General features: G+C 34.9%; 1 protein-coding gene across 3 annotated transcripts in view; it reads left to right on the top strand.

The window, feature by feature from the left end:
* LOC120630269 (supervillin-like) overlaps nt 1-18,419 on the top strand; it is a 294,583-nt gene that overhangs the window by 246,112 nt on the left and 30,052 nt on the right. For all 3 annotated transcript variants that reach the window (XM_039899430.1, XM_039899428.1, XM_039899431.1), the window contains one exon: nt 1,344-1,455. In XM_039899430.1, coding sequence (XP_039755364.1) covers nt 1,344-1,455 — 112 coding nt within the window. The remainder of the gene's footprint in view (nt 1-1,343; nt 1,456-18,419) is intronic.

Below are 18,419 nucleotides of genomic sequence, written 5' to 3'. Positions count from 1 at the left end.
CATATAAGGTGCACGCTGGGATTCGAACTTGGCCCCTCGATAGTGGAGTCGAAGTCCTACCCACTGGCCTATCACCGTTTCGAATTTACGAATATATTGTAATAATTTGTAAGTTCTTGTTAAGACAGAAGCAGGCCAATTAATAAAGCTTCTATGTCATCATTTACACCAGCCTTTATTAGACGGAGGCTTCACTGTAAGATCTCTTGACATTCTTCAATAATAAGCTGGGACAGCTAAAAGGTCAACCCTATGAAATTCTATTTCAAACTAGCAGTGATCTAGGTTATTTTTATAATTAAATTGCTAAAAATAGTCTCTCTTCTCGTTTTTCTTATCCTTCGTATGTATTCATCAATACATCTATTCATAAACTATTTAAAATGTGATTTAAAAAATATCTGCATCCTACAAGGGTCAAGTGATTTTTATGTTGAAAACAATGAATCTTGTCTGAAAGGATGGCACTTACTTAAAACGTGATGTTAACTGTTGTAAATGCGAAATTGTGATTTTATTTATTTGTAACATTATCACTTTTTCATTTCTTAGCCGATTATCATGAAATTATGTATTCACGTTTGCAGCAGTGCGTAAGGGAGTAGGGTACCTTTTTTAATAAATGATCGATTTCTGCACCCGAGCGCCAGGAAAATAAGTCTTAAAAATGGACAACCGGAATCGATTAACAAAATCTACATACGTAAAATATTTTTAAGTATTATGAGCGCTAACTAGCCAACAAATTGGTTAACCAGGTTGGCGAGAAATATTTTTGTTACATTTGTGCATCTTTTTTGATAAAAATAAATAAATACAAAAACATAATAGCCAATGTGCCTATTGGGCTGATCATATTTTAGAGAGAAGTATCTTATTTCGCATCTACAACGCAACTATTTTCAACCTACTTAAATTTTAAGTCTCAACCAGCAGTCCTATGTAGTTACTGCCTCGCTGGTCTATTGGTTATTATATTCGACTGCAGCTCACGAAGCCCTATGTTCGATCCCCGCCCTAATTATACTAGTATTTGGTTTTTGTATCAAAATAAATTATCACCACCAGCCTATCCATTTGGAAATGAATTGTGATTTAGCCCCGAGAGCACGTTAAGCTGTCGATACTGAATCTGTTCTCTTTCCAGCCGTTTGGTCTTCCGTCCCATCGGACTATGAGAGTGAGTCAGAGAGTGCACCTGGCACTATAATATATCCCGCGTATTGGTAAAATCTCTCTTGAGATTGACCACCGTGGCCGAAATCGGTCAGGGAAACTGTTTTTCGTGGTTTTTAGTACTAGTTTTTAAAGGAAGTAATGTTTTTTTTTTTTAATTTTTTCAGATTGGCGGCCCTTCAAGCGGCGGGCGCGAACGACTGGCGTGCGAGAGTGTGTCGACTGAGTCCTGATCGAGAGGATAGCAAGGCTATAGAACGTGCCAAGAATAAGATCAATGTTAGTACCTATATTTTTTTGTATTATCAGCTAGGACTCACTACTACTCATTTTCTTACTAAGGCGCCTCAGTGACCAGAAGAGGATCTTGGCCTCCGATGCCAGGTGCTGCCACTAGCTCCTATTCTACGCCACTCCCCTCCAATCGGCTTTTCCTCATGCTCTCTAGGTGCCCAAGCTAAAGGAGTCACGCCGATTTCGATTCCCCAATAATATAAGGTTCGGCTATCAGATCTTAGATCTCTCGATTATTCCACAGCCTCCAGCCGCCGTCAACACCCCTGATTGGTACCAGGTTTTTTCGTAATATATTCTTCTGTGCCGCTAAGAACTTCTTCTCCTCTTTCTGCGTTACAGTCCAGAACTTTATCTGCAGAAGGAACAATCGGGATGGTTCTAGATAATTTGTTTGAGCAATTTTTTTTTTGTTTATTCACAGAATTAATAAATAGGTTTATAAATCATTACTTAATACTTACATTTTGTGTATTAATTGATAACTCAACTGAGTATAGATAGACTCGTGCTTCTAATTCTAATTTTGGCAACATAAACAGCAAAGCAAAATTTATACTCTTATTTATCATTGTAACTTTGCCCTACGACTATGATGGGCTAGTGTTATTATTAATGCGAAAATATCATAAAACCCGACATAGAGTCCGTCACACGTAAATATTATGGGACTAATTAAAACATGTCCTATATGTTTAATATTAGAACTGTATGATCAGTTTAACGCCTGATCGTGCGTTCGAAACACAAGTATTGTTTTATTACGAACGAAATGTATGTGTCTTGTAAAAAGAGAGCTGACGTTAGTTCAGCGTGCGCTCGTTAATGTTGCCTGTCAGGTATTACACAGATTATTATTTACGACCTCCGTGACGCAACGGTGAGCGCTGTGAATTAAAGTAGGATGACCCGGGTTCGATTCCCAGCACGTGAATTTTATAATTTCTGGATTTTCTCTTTGCGGGTCTGGTTGGAGGCTTTGGTCGTGGCTAGTTACCACATTACCGACAAAGACGAGGCTAAGCGATTTAGAGTTCCGGTGCGATGTCGAGTAGAAGCCGATTGATTGATTGATGGCTACCATACTGCCTAACAAGTTAGCCCGCTACCATATTAGACTGCATCATCACTTACCTCAAGGTGCGATTGCAGTCAAGGGCTAATATGTAGTGGAATAAAAAAGAGGGACACCAGGAAATTTAAACTCCTGATGAATCACGTGAACCTACTAATATTGCTTCTGGTTGTCATGGGCCGTTAGGTATTTCTTCTGCCACGTGATACTTTTAGTATTAAAATAATATATAATTAGATATCTAACTAACAATAATTAATTTAGGTATTACATATTTATTGCATGAGTGCAGACACTCTTGCCATGCCTCATTAATTAAGAATATGTATGGAGTCATTATTGCAACCCGGTTTTTAATTTCATTACCCAGTGATACTGAGTCTCCTACCAGAAGGGAAAATTGGATACATAAATGACTTGAAGCCAGGCAGACTTATTTTATTATTGTTTATTATACAATACATAGGTACCTAAATTTGGTATATATATTAATTTGCATGCGATATTCCACTGCGCAATTTTTGCGTTTTTTACGTCACTCGACTTGTAAACATTGGATTATTTGGATTATCTTTTATTTTTAAAAAAATACTCAATTTTGCGAAGACTGGTACTAGCTTGTAGGTTTAAATCGAAGCTTTGCAATAGAGATATCTCTGGGTAGCACGCTGTGACCTTGATAATCACATTGTTGCATTGTTTTAGTTTATTATTAAATATAAAGGTACCTTAGTTCGGTAGACTTATATTAAAAGTATAAAAGTATTCATTAATTAATATAGTCGCACTTTTTTGCATGCGATATTCCACTGCGTAATTTGTGGGTTTTTTTACGTGACTCGATTTATAAACATTGGATTATTTGGACTATCTTTTATTTATACAAAATACACAAGTTCGCGAAGACTGGTACCAGCTTGTAAGTTTAAATCGAGGTTTGCAATAGAGATATCTCTGGGTAGCACGCTGTGACCTTGATAATAACATTGTTGCATTGATTTTTAGTTTACCGACCTATTCGTCTTCTTAATATCAGATTGCCATTAAACTTTGTACGCACGCTTAAGTTTCTGACTACGGAAGGTACCTATAAAGTTTGAGTATATCAAACAAAGAAGAGTACTAGAATATACCACTTGAACATAGTTATCGATTTATGTCACTCGTTATATTATAGATATAACTTTACATGTAGAATTCATGTGTCGGTGTGCGCGCGCATCATAAAAATTCACTCTCATCATTTTTCTCCATCGCGCCAAAAGAAGTATAACTTCGAAAAAAAACAATGCTTCTATAAGTGTTATATATTTTTTTAAGAGTAGGCATTGCTTATGCGCATGTGTGAATTGCACGCCACTGTTGACTTCTAAGGAATTAAAAATAACTTGATGTCTGAGCGTTTTCCATAATGTTCTCAATGTGTGACTAATGCGCTTAATTCTGAGACCCATGAATTTTCAGATAAACACACATACACTGTAAAACATTAATGTTTATCACACAAACATTGTTCCAGTTGTGGGAATCGAACCCACGGGCCTGGACTCGGAAAATAAGGTCGGTGCCCACAGCGCCAAACGGACGACAAAGTATTTTCCCTATAACAAAGTTTCGTCGGGACGGTGACAGACCTCATTATCCTGTCGCCGACGTGTCGCAAACATAATTACTCAAGCCTCGCCGAAGAGCAGAGTTTACGTCCCAAAAGAGATACGGCCAAATTTTGGCAAAGGCATCGGCGATAATTAAAATAGAGCGCACGTCAGTTCGACCTTTATGTTGCAAGACAAAAGGATCAAAATCAATTAGCAGCGGGAGTTTGACAGGTTATAGCCCGTTTTCAGTTCGGGTAAACATTAACCTTAATCACCCCTTTCGACAAAGTTGGTATGTCAATGGACGTCGCGTCAAATTGAAATGTGACTGATTAATTAATGTTTCGCCAAATATTTTTTGACATTTCAAAAAAGACTGGGTATTGTAGAGATTTTGCTACAACTTATGAGGTTGCTTTGTGTCATGATGCCTATCATGCTCTGTCTATAGTTGGTCTAATGGTTAGAATGATCAACGAAGACTACGAGGACCTAAGTTTGATTCCAAGGTCACACCAAGAATAGTGAGGTAGAGAAGGATGAGGAGTATTGGGTTTTTCTGCTAATAATTATCAGTACCAGCCAAGAATTAAAAATCTGTTGATGTCATAATAATTGTTAAAGCCCACCAACCCGAATTGGAGCAGTGTGGTGTGGCTATTCTCTAAAATCCTTTGGGTGATACTTAAAACCTAGAACTAAATAATAATCTAGAACCCGAACCCACCGCCCCGTGATTTATATTCGAACATGTGAGCTACGAGATACAGAGCAGGTTCACAGTGTAATTACATAGGTTTTTACTTTACTGGTACCTTTAATACTCATCATATCAACCCATTACCGGCCCACTACTGGGCATAGGTCTCCTCCCACTATGAGAAGGGGCTAAGGCCGTATTCCACCAAGCTGGCCCGGTGCGAAGTGGTGGAAAACTCAGGCATGCAGATTTCCTCACGATGTTTTCCTTCACCGTTGAAGCAAGTAATATTTTTATTACTTAAAACGCACATAACTTTGAATAGCTAAAGTTGCTGGGATTAAAACTCGCCCCCCCCGAAAGTGAAGTCGAGCTCTTAGCCACTGGGCTATCACCGCTTTTACTACTACTACCCTTTACCCTTATTATCTTGAATGGAGCACAAAAAGGATTTGGTCACATATTTCCAAAAGCCCGAAGCAATTTTATCGTCTCTTTGCAAACTTTGTTGCACAATGAACCGTAAAATAAAAGGAACCGCCAGTTCTCTACTCTACGAAAACTCTAGGAAAATGAGTTATCGGTAAATATCTCATGAAAATTTTTCTGGAAACGTACTAGTTGAATAACCCTGAATTGAGCCAGACAACAAAACATAATTATCTGATAAATATATATCTCGATATTAAATATTATTTATACAGATTATATACAATACTTAATATTAGAATACCAAAAAAATAAAAACATCGTCTTTATTACATATAATTGTCAGCCGATTGGCGCAGTGGGCAGCCACCGTGCTTTCTGAGTCCAAGGCCGTGGGTTCGATTCCCACAGCTGGAAAATGTTAGTGTGATGATCATGAATGTTTTTTAGTGTGGGTGTTTATCTGTATTTTATTAGTATTTTTGTGTATTATATTCATAAGAATATTCATCGGCTATCTTAGTACCGATTACATAAGCTTCGCTTAAATTAATAAAGTTAAAATATGTTAGGGGTATGTAACCCTCAGAGCCCGCCAACCCGCCTAAGAACAGCTTGGAGTTCCTCAGTTCTATATTAAAGAAGTCCTGTGCTCACCAGTGGGACAGTGATAATAATAAAAATATACATGAGACATGCTCATCAATTTACATAATTGAAGCATTGGTTAATAATAAACATTTAAAGGGATGGTTGGGTAATACCGCTTCAAAAGTTCAGTGCAAAGTTTGATGAAATATTGTGTGTTTATAACCTTCTTGTAAATGTCAACTCTCTGACCTTTCGTCAGTATTAATGGCTATTTTAGTTTGTGTTACTTTCTTCAAAATATACATAAATATAACCGAAATATAAACGCGTCGCGTCGGGTCGAAATGAAATCATTCGTCCCAAAATATAGTTAATATGGTTTATTTGTAATAAATTAAAATATAATATTTTAATGAACATCTAATTAATTTTCATTAATGAAAATATTAAATTATAAGCAAAGAAGCATTATAAAAAAAACATATTTTACATAACACCAATATAATAAATAGTATAAGCTCAGCGCCATCTACCATTAACGGCTCGTACTAACATGGAAAAGCTCGCGCTACTTAGCGACCGCGAAGCAAAAGCAACCGAGCGGCAAACTGCGCGAGTATTGTCGAGCACTTTGGCTCTATAGCCTCAATCAAAGAAATTGTATTGTTAAATACTATAGTGTTTCTATTTTAATTTTATGGAGAACATCTATTCTATTCTATTCTATCATTAAGGATGATGTGCTCAACCATGTTCTTGCAGTTTATCACTGCCAGCGTAAATCTTGAAGCGCGTCGAAACAATACCAATATATTATTAGAAAATGAAATAGGTTCTTATAAAGTTAGGACAGTATGGGTTATGCTTATCACATTAATGGTTCTTTTGAAACCGTAATAATATCACATACATAAAGATATGGAGAAAACTCAATTTCTTAGGTTTTCATTAGACTTGACGGTTGACGATGAAGCCTCCTGGAAATTATGAAGTCTAGTTTTTATTATAAAAATTTGTTAGGAGCTATTTATTTCGGAAATAAGTATTTTAAATGAAAGTTCGTAGATTGTTGGATAATCATATTTTAAAAATTATTTTAATTAAATTTTGCATTTTTGTTAATAAAACATCTCTACTAGCATATTTTTAAATAAACCTACAGTGTATCGAATAGGTGAATAAAAGAGATATAAAGAAACTCTTTAGTATTTAATCTTATTGTAAACAGGAAAGAATTGTTTTTTTTAGGTGAATGTGTGTAATAGATAAACTCCAAAGTACTTATATCTAAATAAAGATAGAAAGACACATTCTCAGCGAGTAACATAACTCATAATTATTTTATTTCAGTGCTAGTTTAATATGCCTGAAATAATAGTGTTTGTTTTAAAGCAAGCCAGAAAAAATGCGCTAAGCTACCAAGCTTTATTCGCGAGCGCTGAGTAATCGGTTTGTCGCAATTTGCCTTTGTATTTAGTGTTGTTTAACTAGCAACATTATTGTCTATGCTTAGACAAGTTCAAACTGTTGACTGTTGATTAGAACTCGACTTCGAATCTTAGCTACTAACGGAAAATATAAAACTTGTAACTTAATTGTGTTTCATATTCATAATTAACAGTTATTATTTATTATTACAAATAGGATTGTTATTGTCAGTTCCCCAATCGTATAATCATTATAGGGTTAAAACTAGGTACAGGTAGTATTTATTTTATTTATTTTTATTTTATTTATTAGGTTAACTTACAAACACTTACACTAATACAACCGTTTTTAAAATTTAACTATTCTATTTAAGTGTAATGTTTTCTTAAAAGTAAACACAGCATATGAAAATATACAATAACACCATAACATGAAAACAAAAGGTATCGTGAATGAGAATCAACCAGTATTAAATAAAATCACAGGAGCATTACCTCATTAGCAATTGAGTACCTAGTTCTTACAAACAGCTTATAATTAACATAAAACCATATCTGGCTCAGATATCGAGTAGTTAAAGCATTCGAATCATTAAAAGTGGCGCTGTAACCTAATTTTACTACATAATTTGGATGCGTCGATCAGTCATTCTGTCATTAGTAACCGTATGCACTGGCCTTAATGCATTTTCTAATTTATTATTCGTAATCAATGACACTATGAAGTTTATGGTATCTATAAAGGTACCTTATTTATCGCGTTACCCTTACAAAGTTGGTAAAGGAGGTCGGGCTAAGTGTTCTAATCGGATTACAATTTGAGGTCGCAGATTTGTGCTCTTTGTTGCAAGATTAACTTTAAGTTTAGACTTAAAAGTGTTTACTGCGAAGTTGTTTGAGAATCTTAAAATTATGGTGCAAGGTGGTTTTAAGGTATGTTTTATTTTTATTTTGATGATTACAATTTACCTGGCTCTGAGGTCTACTGGTTAGCATGTTCGGCTATAGATAACGAGGTCCGAGGTTCTATTCTCGGGGCCGGGCCAAAATGTATAAGTATTGTATTGAAAATGTATAAGTGTTAACGGCCGATTGGCGCAGTGGGCAGCGACCCTGCTTTCTGAGTCTAAGGACGTGGGTTCGATTCCCACAACTGGCAAATGTTTATGTGATGAAAATGAACATTTTTCAGTGTCTGTGTGTTTATCTGTATATTATTCATAATAATATTCATCAGTCATCTTAGTACCCATAACACAAGCTACGCTTACTTTGGGACTAGACGGCGATGTGTGTATTGTCGTAGTATATTTATTTATTTATTGAGTTTTTCTACCTCCATTAAAGCCCATCGTTGTTCGTCCCCGTGCAAAGCACGCCTAATCGTTAAAAAACCCACCAATCCCTAAAGGATCAGCGTGATGGGTCCATGCGATGAAAGATATAAACAGCCAGCTAAGTAGGTAGGTAGGTACAACTAAAAATGTGTGAACTAAAAATTTTTTTTTCATTTTCCCCCGCTTTTAAAACCCGAGACTGAGATCTGTGTTCTGTCGTAGGATGAGATATACACCGCTGTGTCAAACATTATGTCAAAATTGTACCAATTATTTTTATTTTTAATCCGGAAACCGCGTACTACACTTGACAAGTATATCCGGCGTACTTTATAATATGCGATAACGAGCCAGTTTTAGCTGTTGTTTTTGACATTATAACCCAATTGCAATGTTCTTATTCGTATTCACATGCGTAATGCATTCTATTTGCATAAAGTACTGTAATATGACGAATGTCTCATAAAACCTTAACCTTTTCAAACGAAAGATAGCGGCTTTTTTTGCACCTACAAAAACATTCTCAACATGTTAAGTATTACTAGAGCTTTTCTGACTGAAATATGTCTTATCCAAAAGAACAAGTCGGTCTTCGAGATTGAAGAAGAAATGTTGTGTGAATGATGTATGGTATAACGAAGGTGAATAAGAAAAAGAGATAAACGGGTGGCCAAAGTAAATAAAGCTAACTGATATTTCGGTGACCCTGCCAATAATTGAAGAATCTTCATTTAAATATAATGTTAACTAAAAAAACTTTACCATATCATCATTATTTACAATGACCTCTCTGGTCCAACGGTGAGCGCTTTGAATTTAAGTAGGAGGTCCCTGGTTCGATTCCAGGCAAGGGCAATATGGGAATTCCCAATTTCTGAATTTTCTCTGATCTGGTCTGGTTGCTTTCGCCGTGGCTAGTTACAACACGACAAAGACGTGCCACTTAGCGATTTACTGTTCCGGTGCGATGTCGCGTAGAAACCGATTAGTGGTATGACTACCATACCATACATACATATTTTATCAAATGTAAAGAAAGTTAATAAAAATATAATAATAAATGGAGAATCACTAAAAATGGAAGATTCCACAGTTTTTCAGGGCATGACCTTGGATTGTAAGCTTCAGTGGGGTACCCATATAGATACACTAGCAGGTAAACTAAGCTCGGCTGCCTACGTCGTCAGGAAAATTAGACAGATTACTGACGTAGAAACAGCAAGACTTGTTTACTTCGCGTACTTTCATAGTGTGATGTCTTACGGGATCTTATTATGGGGCAAAGCTGCTGATATTGAAACTATATTCATATTGCAGAAAAGAGCTGTACGGTCAATATATAAACTTAAATCACGTGAATCCCTCCGTGAAAAATTTAAAGAAATTGGTATACTTAGGGTAGCCTCACAATATATTTATAACAATATAGTATTTGTAAGACAACATATTAGTCTTTATAAACAAAAAGTGGATATAAACAGTCGACTTACAAGAAATGGTCATAAATTAGTGACATCAGCATATCGTCTGCGAAAGGTGCAGAAGTCATTTGTGGGATTGAGTATACGCTTTTATAATATGATTCCTAAGGTAATTTTGGACCTACCAATGCATAAGTTTAAAGAATGTGTTAAAACACATTTATTACAGCGAGGTTATTATACAATTGATGAGTTTCTTAATGACAAGGTTGAAGTCAAAGTCAAAGTCAAAAATATCTTTATTCAAGTAGGCCCACAGGTGGCACTTTTGATGCGTACATAAGAACCACACGGTAGTGAGATGATGGCGATAACCACATTCGTAAACTTAAAACTAAAGCTACGAGGGTTCCAAACGCGTCCTGGTCTAAGAAGAAGCCCACAACAAACTTAGCCGCGTGTTTTTTTTTTTTTTTTGTTATCACCATCTCACAATGTCATTTTAAATTATTAGAAGAGCAACCTGGTTAGAGCAATAATTTACACCCAAGCTTTTTTATCGTTTACGTAGTCCTTTATACTATAATAGGACTTTTCTATACTTACGTTTAATACAAACTTTGAACTTTTAAAGAGACATCTCCAAGATGACAATTGGTAGTTTATTGTAGAATTGTATGCAATTTCCTTTAAACGAATTATGAATTTTATGTAACCTAGTATATTGCACTGTAAGTTTATTCTTACTTCTAATGTTTAAATTATTGCAGTCACATTTTTTCTTAAATTTAGAAATGTTTTTATGAACGTACATTAAATTTTCAAATATGTACTGACTATACACTGTCATTATTTTAAAATCTTTAAATTTATCTCTCAATGACTCTCTCGGACCCATTTTATAGATAGAACGAACAGCCCTCTTCTGCAGCACGAAAATAGTGCTAATATCAGCAGCATTACCCCAAAGTAAAATTCCATATGACATAATGCTGTGAAAGTAACTAAAATATACCAGTCTCGCAGTTTCTACGTCGGTCATATGGCGTATCTTCTTTACCGCATAGGCAGCAGAACTAAGCCTGTTCGATAAATTATTTACATGAGGGCCCCATTGAAGTTTAGAATCTAACGTTATTCCTAGAAAAACTGTCGTATCCTCCAGTTTCAGTTCCTCATTATTAAGTTGCTTGGAAGCATCCGCCTCCGCTTTCATCTCTCACAAGATAGAAAAATGAATGTTAAAATGTAAAATGTTTGATGTTGGAAAAGAGCAACTGCTGAGTTTCTTGCCGGCTTCTTCTCGGTAGAATCTGCCTTCCGAACCGGTGGTAGAGTCACTACACACGGACAGACTTGACGTTTCAAAAGTGCTTGTATTAGGCCTACTTGAAATAAATGAATTTTGAATTTTGAATTTTTGAATACTCTAATACATAGCCACTCTGTTTAGGATCGATATGGATGAAATAAGGCAAAGCATAGACCGAGTTCAGAAGTGAGATCTGATTTGTTTTAGTATCTATAGTGTGTTTGTAAACAAAGAATAGTAACTTTATACGTAAAGAATGCCATAATCTTATAAATGGCTTGGATAGGAATGGCATATTTAATTTATCCTGCGTATCTTATATGATTAGGGCTGTCGATTTTATTAAAATAAATAGTAAATACTCATTCATAATTTCGTTTAAACGCTCTCTCGTTATTTAACAATCTATAACGTATTCGGAACACACATCTGTTACTAGTGGCAAGGGTAAACAATAAAAATATCTTGAACACATGCGTCGCATACTGACACAAAACAAGGAAGTCGTGCGATCAGTCCATTGTGTACATGCGTGTGGGTTGGCACGTGATATTTTAGTTCAAATGAATCTAGTTAAGGAGTTAATTAGTATAACTATAAAAATCCCCTGAAGTCCTATTCTGAAGTTAAAAAATTGTCATATAATAATAATAAATATACTACGACACACATCACCATCTAGTCTCAAAGTAAGCGTAGCTTGTATTATGGGTACTAAGCTGGTGTAGGCTAAGCTTTCGGATTAATATAAAAACAATAATATGCACTTATTATTTACTAGTAATTGCCCGCGACTTCGTCTGCGTTTGATTTTATTTTTTGATGTGGCATTAAATTTTGTTGTAGATCTAAAAACATTTAAAGTATTCTAGGCTAGGCCTTAAATGAGGGGTTTGCTGCTGTCCGCTGAGGAGTTCTGTCCTCTAACTCCAACCACATTCATCAAATCTACACAAAGTTTGGGCACAATTAAACAGATATTTTAACCTCTATACTACAAAAATAATTATTTAAATCGGTTATAATTTGTCGGAGTTATGGTGTAAAATCGTCAAACACTCAGAAAATCCGCACGCCCAGTGCGGATTTTTCGCTTAGTAGAATACGTAGAATACGTAGAATTGTAATAGTTAGAGTTCTTTCAACCTCATTAAGCAGCACTCAGCGCCTTAAATAATAATCAGCTTCGTTTTTTTTATAATATATTTAATAGTGTTTTTTATATTTTTTTTTAAATTGTTGAGAATTTAAAAAAAAAAATCTTTGTAAATACATTAACGGCCCACTACAGGGAACGGGTCTCCTCTCAAAATGCGAAGGGCTTAGAGCTTAGGCCGTAGCTTACCACGCTGGCAAAGTGCGGAGTGTTGCACCTTAAATAACCTTCCCTTGGGTGATAAGGGAGGAGAGGCAGCCCTAGCGTTCAAACAACTCTCGTCACGACTCACGACCACTGGCTAAACAGGTTCCGTCGAGGCGGTACACAGGCTTGCGCATTTTGCATTCGTTTTTCAATGTATTCAAGCCGCATTATTTTATTTGATTTATTTTCACGCTAAGTTTTTTTATAGTACAGTAAAACTCCGTTCTTTTGATAGTTATCCTGTTATAAAAATTCGTCGGAATTTCATAATTTAGTAATTTTTATGTGTGCAGATTTCGGTCTGCCCCTGTATGTTTTACTATTAAACTCAGACGCACACTGTATAAAAACATACTGATATTATTAATATCACTGGTTTTTTTTATTGTATTTTAGCTCGGTGCCTATGCAAGGCTCCGCCAATCGACCGTTCTTGATTAAATGTGACACATAGCAATAGCTTGCACCCTGCAGTTACATAGGTTATTTTTCATCCCTGGGAAAATAATGATTGATGCGGATAAAATAATAACGAATTCGTGGACAACAGCTCGCTGAGTATTATATTGGTGTTAAAGGTTTCTATTTGGCGCGGTTAGGTTAACCATTATTCAGGAAACAGCCTAGGTATATTATCAAATACAATTCATCAGCATCATCCTTAAACCATTTTCCCTAAGTGTCTACAAGAACAAAACTTCCTTTTTCCATTCCATCGTTCGCATGTGCCGCCTTTATAATGATTTAGTATCAAGTAATCATAATATTGACATTTTTAACAAAAGGATAAATATGTTTAAAAATCAAATTATTAAGCACTATTCCACATAATCTTTAGGGAAATAATATATATATATTATTATTTAAGTGTTTCTTTTTTGTTTTAACTTTAATTTTATCTTTACTTTCTGTTTAATTTAATTCCAAGTTGTGTACACATACTTTGGGTTGTAGCTTAGAACAATACTTGTTATTACTTATATTTAGATCTACTTTTAGTTATTACCTGTTTTGTGTACCTAATAACAATAAACAATAAACAAAAACATCAGGCTATTAACAATCCACTTCTGAGCACCCGCCATAGGAGAGAGGGGTTTTAGAGCTAACACCCATCACGCTGCTTCAAGGCGGGTTTGATAGCACGATTTTTATCACATATTAGTAATCTAAACCGTCGGATTTACATGCTCCCCGAGCACGGCCGAAGACAGACAATGCTTGTTTCTTTACTCCAGGCTACTACTGGGAATTTCCTAACGTAAAAGAATAACATATTTTTTGGCCTAATCAGGGAATCTAACCTATTACCTACCTACAGGTGATCTGTATTCGAACGTGTTAACGACTGGACCAACGAGGTAATCAGATTCCGATACATAATTAAATAAGGTTTTTAATTTTTAATTATAAATATTATACATTCTGTAATTAGGTTCGATCACAGATTACATACACAAAGTAGTTAGGCATAACAGTAATTTAATAACAAACGCCTTTGCTTTTAAAAGAAGTTATAGGAAGCGACAACATTTCAAAACTTCCTTCTAAAATTTCAAATGCCGTTTACTGTGTCCATAAATAATTATAGTGGATGTGTTTGATAGAGTTTCTTATAGAGTTTCGGTAATATACAAAAATATAGAAATTCTAAATGAAAATTTAATTTACTATTATTGCGGAACTTTAAAAAAGATAATAAGCTAACTTACGAAGGGATATATTGATACATGCGCTCTTCCATCTAAAACTTGAAAAGTATGACAATACACACATCGTCATTTAGCCCCAAAGTAAGCGTAGCTTGTGTTATCGGTACTAAGATGACGGATGAATATTTTTATGAATAATTTACATAAATACTTGTTATATACAAATAAACACCCAGACACTGAAAAACAGTAGTGTTCATCACACAAACATTATCCAGTTGTGAGAGAAAACCTTTCTTAATCACCCGCTGAGTGACTGAGCTTTCTGTTTTCTCTTCAATCTGCCATAGTTTACTCAAAATACACTCTGGAATGAATATTTTTAAGAAACAAACTGGACCGATAGCTATTTAGATCAGGGTTGACGAACCCTTTTGCGAAATGTTCTGTTTTTTAAAAATACCACTTGGTTATCTGTCAACGGAAGACAAGACACATTTATGTCAATAATAAATAATTTTCGCCCACGGTGTAACAAAATTGGTTCTTTCCATAATATTCTTCGTTCGTGGTGATATTTGCCTGTTTATTCGTCGATATGAATTCAATTCGAATTATTGCTATTTTTGATATTCATAGAACATTAAAGATAACGTAGTTAACTTTTTCTTTCGTTCGGGATAAGAAAGATTTATGATAAGTTTATTTGTTTATATATCTCTTATGTAGCTAATGAGCAATGTGCTGTGTCTGATATCTCAAGGCCGTATAAAGTATGCTAATTATTTCCTTGGAAATGTACTCCGGACATAAATAATTAGTTTTGTAAAAGAGACTATTTTTTTTGTAAATAGTCTCTTTTTTTAGTTTTGCAAAACTAATTATTTATATCTGAAATTATTCCAATGATCACCTGAGATCATTTCAAATGTAGGATCGCTGGTAGAGATAATTCTTCCTTGTCCACATCTCTTCTTATCTGGGATTGTTTACCCTTTTGTACTATATAAATAAAGTTAATGATGAATTTTGAGGCAAATAGTACAGTACCCTAGTACCCTAAGTAGTAGAGTACCCTAGTATGCAGCAGTAATGTATCTTACATGACTACTGAAGATATAATAGTTCCTGCAATACAAACCAACAGTGCACTATCACTGTCCTAGACGCTCTAAATAATATTTGGCGTGCAGGAGAAAACTAATTATAAATTTTGGCCAACGAATAAGCCGCTACTGCAAACATATTTCATGAGAAAAATATTTACATTTAATAATAAAGCTGAATAGTTTTTTGTTTGTTTGAACACTAATCTCTGTAATTAACGGTTGTATTTCAAGTCTTTTTTTGCATTTAATAGCCCAATTCTCGAAAAGAATCGGGAGATTCTTGAGTGGGATCTGATGAGTTTTCTCAAATACAATCTAAGGTTATTCAAGGGCGGATAAAGATATTCCTTAGAAGCCGGCAACGCATCGGTGGCTCCTCCGCTGCAGATGTATATGGGCGGCGGTGATCACCTGTATTAGGACCTGAGTAAAAAGTCTATAGCGTGGTGGGCGATGCGATGCAGCGTGTCGGGGTTTATTGTGTAGAATGGCTGATCAAAGTTTGTATGGGAACTTACTATTACCAAACGTTATATAGCTAGTACCAAATAAATTAATTCTTGGTGGGTTTTAAACAACCCATCCTACATATGGCCTATTGTACATCATTACAAATAATATAAATTTTCTTCTTCGTCTTTTGCTACTAATTTCATAGACTTTGAGACACGAATAGCTCCTGCGTCCTGGGGGACATTTGTACTTTGTAACCTAATAAAAATGAAAGATCCTTTTAAAAAAAATTGAAGTTTGAATTTCTATATATACAGGCGGTGTTTTCTTTTTGTGGTAGGAATAGTACCAACCACGGTTACTGTTACAATAGAGTTTTAAACAAGCGAAGTCGCAGACACTGCTAATTCGATATAAAATTTCCATTCCGTATCAGAACACATTAAAAGGATCAATCCGATGAAATAAAATAGGTGTGTGGGTTTAATTTGAATATACGAGGCAAATTAACATAACATCTATTTTATCCACCTACTACATTTAGAAGCGTTCAAAGCAGGAATGCTAATCAATATGTTATGGATCTTCAGACGAGAATTTCTATAATCGCGTCTGCTGTTATAGTTTGTAGTTATTTCACGTAATAGCCGAATGAGGGACCTCAATTTAAAATCGTGTGTGGTATTCGTAAGGCGTACACAAGACCCTACTCGACAGACTGGCCGGCACCGCACAGCCACAAGTTAAACTTCAAAGCCAGTTGTTTTGACGGTCCCGACGTACGTGCGCGCGCGCAGGCAAACCTCGCACGAATTTTAATCCAAAATTTCGCTTTCACGTCGCGAATCTAAATTGAAAAGTGCATAGTAATCTAACATCTCGAATACATTCGTATCCGGTGAAATTTAGGTGTTAATCTTACGGTTTTAGTTCAACATTAATTATTTAATAACTGTGAAATTTGGTTTATTACAATAATATTATATCCAAGTGTGCTTATTTGTATGATTTCAGTGGGATGATTCATTTACAAGTGTTTTGTATGTTATACCTACCTCTTCAAATATAATTGATTATCGCATTAATTACCATTTTTTTTAACAAGGGCAGGCATTACTTTCCTACAATTCCTTTATCTTTTCTTATCGTTGTGTTATCTTGTCAAGTCCCTTGTAAAGTGGTTATCTAAGCATAATGTTTATTTATGGAAATTAGTCTTGAATTCATATTTTCTTTCTTTGTACTCCAAAAGGTTGTCTGAAGCATTATTTATTTGGGGTTATTGTCTGATTTGCTTAAATTTGTTTCTATAAGAAATGCTTTCCAATAGTTTCCGTATAATATTTTTTTAAATTTTAATAAAAAGTTGTTTTTAAAAATTCTCAATACATTTTTTGGTGGTTATTATCTGTCAACTATTACTATGAAATTGACTGTTATTTTCTTATCGTTCTTTGATTGATTGTAAGATATTTACTACTACTTGTTATTGAATGAAATTCTTGCTGAACCAAGGTGCTTGCTTTCCGCTGGATTGTTTTCCCTTTGGATTTTTTTGTGCTAGAATATCAGCATACAGTGCCTATACCTTAACTCACAATAATTTATGTGACGTTTCTTAGTCTAAACGATAGATCAATCAAAATATTTAGCGATTACATGATCTCATAATATTGCGCTATCTCTGTTTAGCATGGTTCGTAAAAACACAGTGTTCCTTATCCTTTTTTGGCGCGGTGGGATACTCTTTGAATACGACTCTTGGAAGTTATGTGAGACTCCCCCCTTCTAAAGGGGGGTTTTACCCGAACTAAAACCTACCATAGCATGCCCCTCTATTTGGCTAGTTTGTAGTGTTACTTATCGTGTGCAGTCAGACACACTGTAAGATAAAGTAGTGAAACAGCTGGATACTTGATACTTATACTGTTGCTAATAATTTTTCTTCATCTTTTTAACACAGTTTGGGAATTCCTTAAATTTGTCACATACATTTTTCAGTAAGTGTTTAATATGCATAGATTCCAAAATAAAATATATTGGAATTCAAGATTCATGTTACATTTCTGATACTGAATGGCATCAACTATTATTATTTAACATTCACAACTTATTAGCACTTCATCGTTGTAAAGATCTCCCCTTTTTTATAAAAAAGTTTACGGATTTCTCTTTATGCAGCGATCAAATCCAAAAAGGGTTTTAGTAACATAATATTTTACTATTTCAGTAGTAGTGTATAGTGATTTTCTTGTTACTATTCGATGATATAAAAATATTTGATAACAAAAAATCAGAACGTGTCTCGAATACAATTTTGTTGTAGCTTAATTACATTTATTTTTTACTTTCCCGTTTTGGGTTTGGGCGAGTTTCCGTATTAGGAGAGTTGCGGTCGTCACCTAAATTTTATTATGACGAAAATAGAGTTTTTGTTTTTTGTTTGCGAGGGAAACTATACTTACATCTAAAAACTTAATCA

The sequence above is a fragment of the Pararge aegeria genome, chromosome 16 (assembly GCF_905163445.1).
Source record: "Pararge aegeria chromosome 16, ilParAegt1.1, whole genome shotgun sequence".
NCBI classification, from domain to species: Eukaryota; Metazoa; Arthropoda; class Insecta; order Lepidoptera; family Nymphalidae; genus Pararge; species Pararge aegeria.
This window is presented reverse-complemented; position numbering and strand designations above follow the sequence as displayed.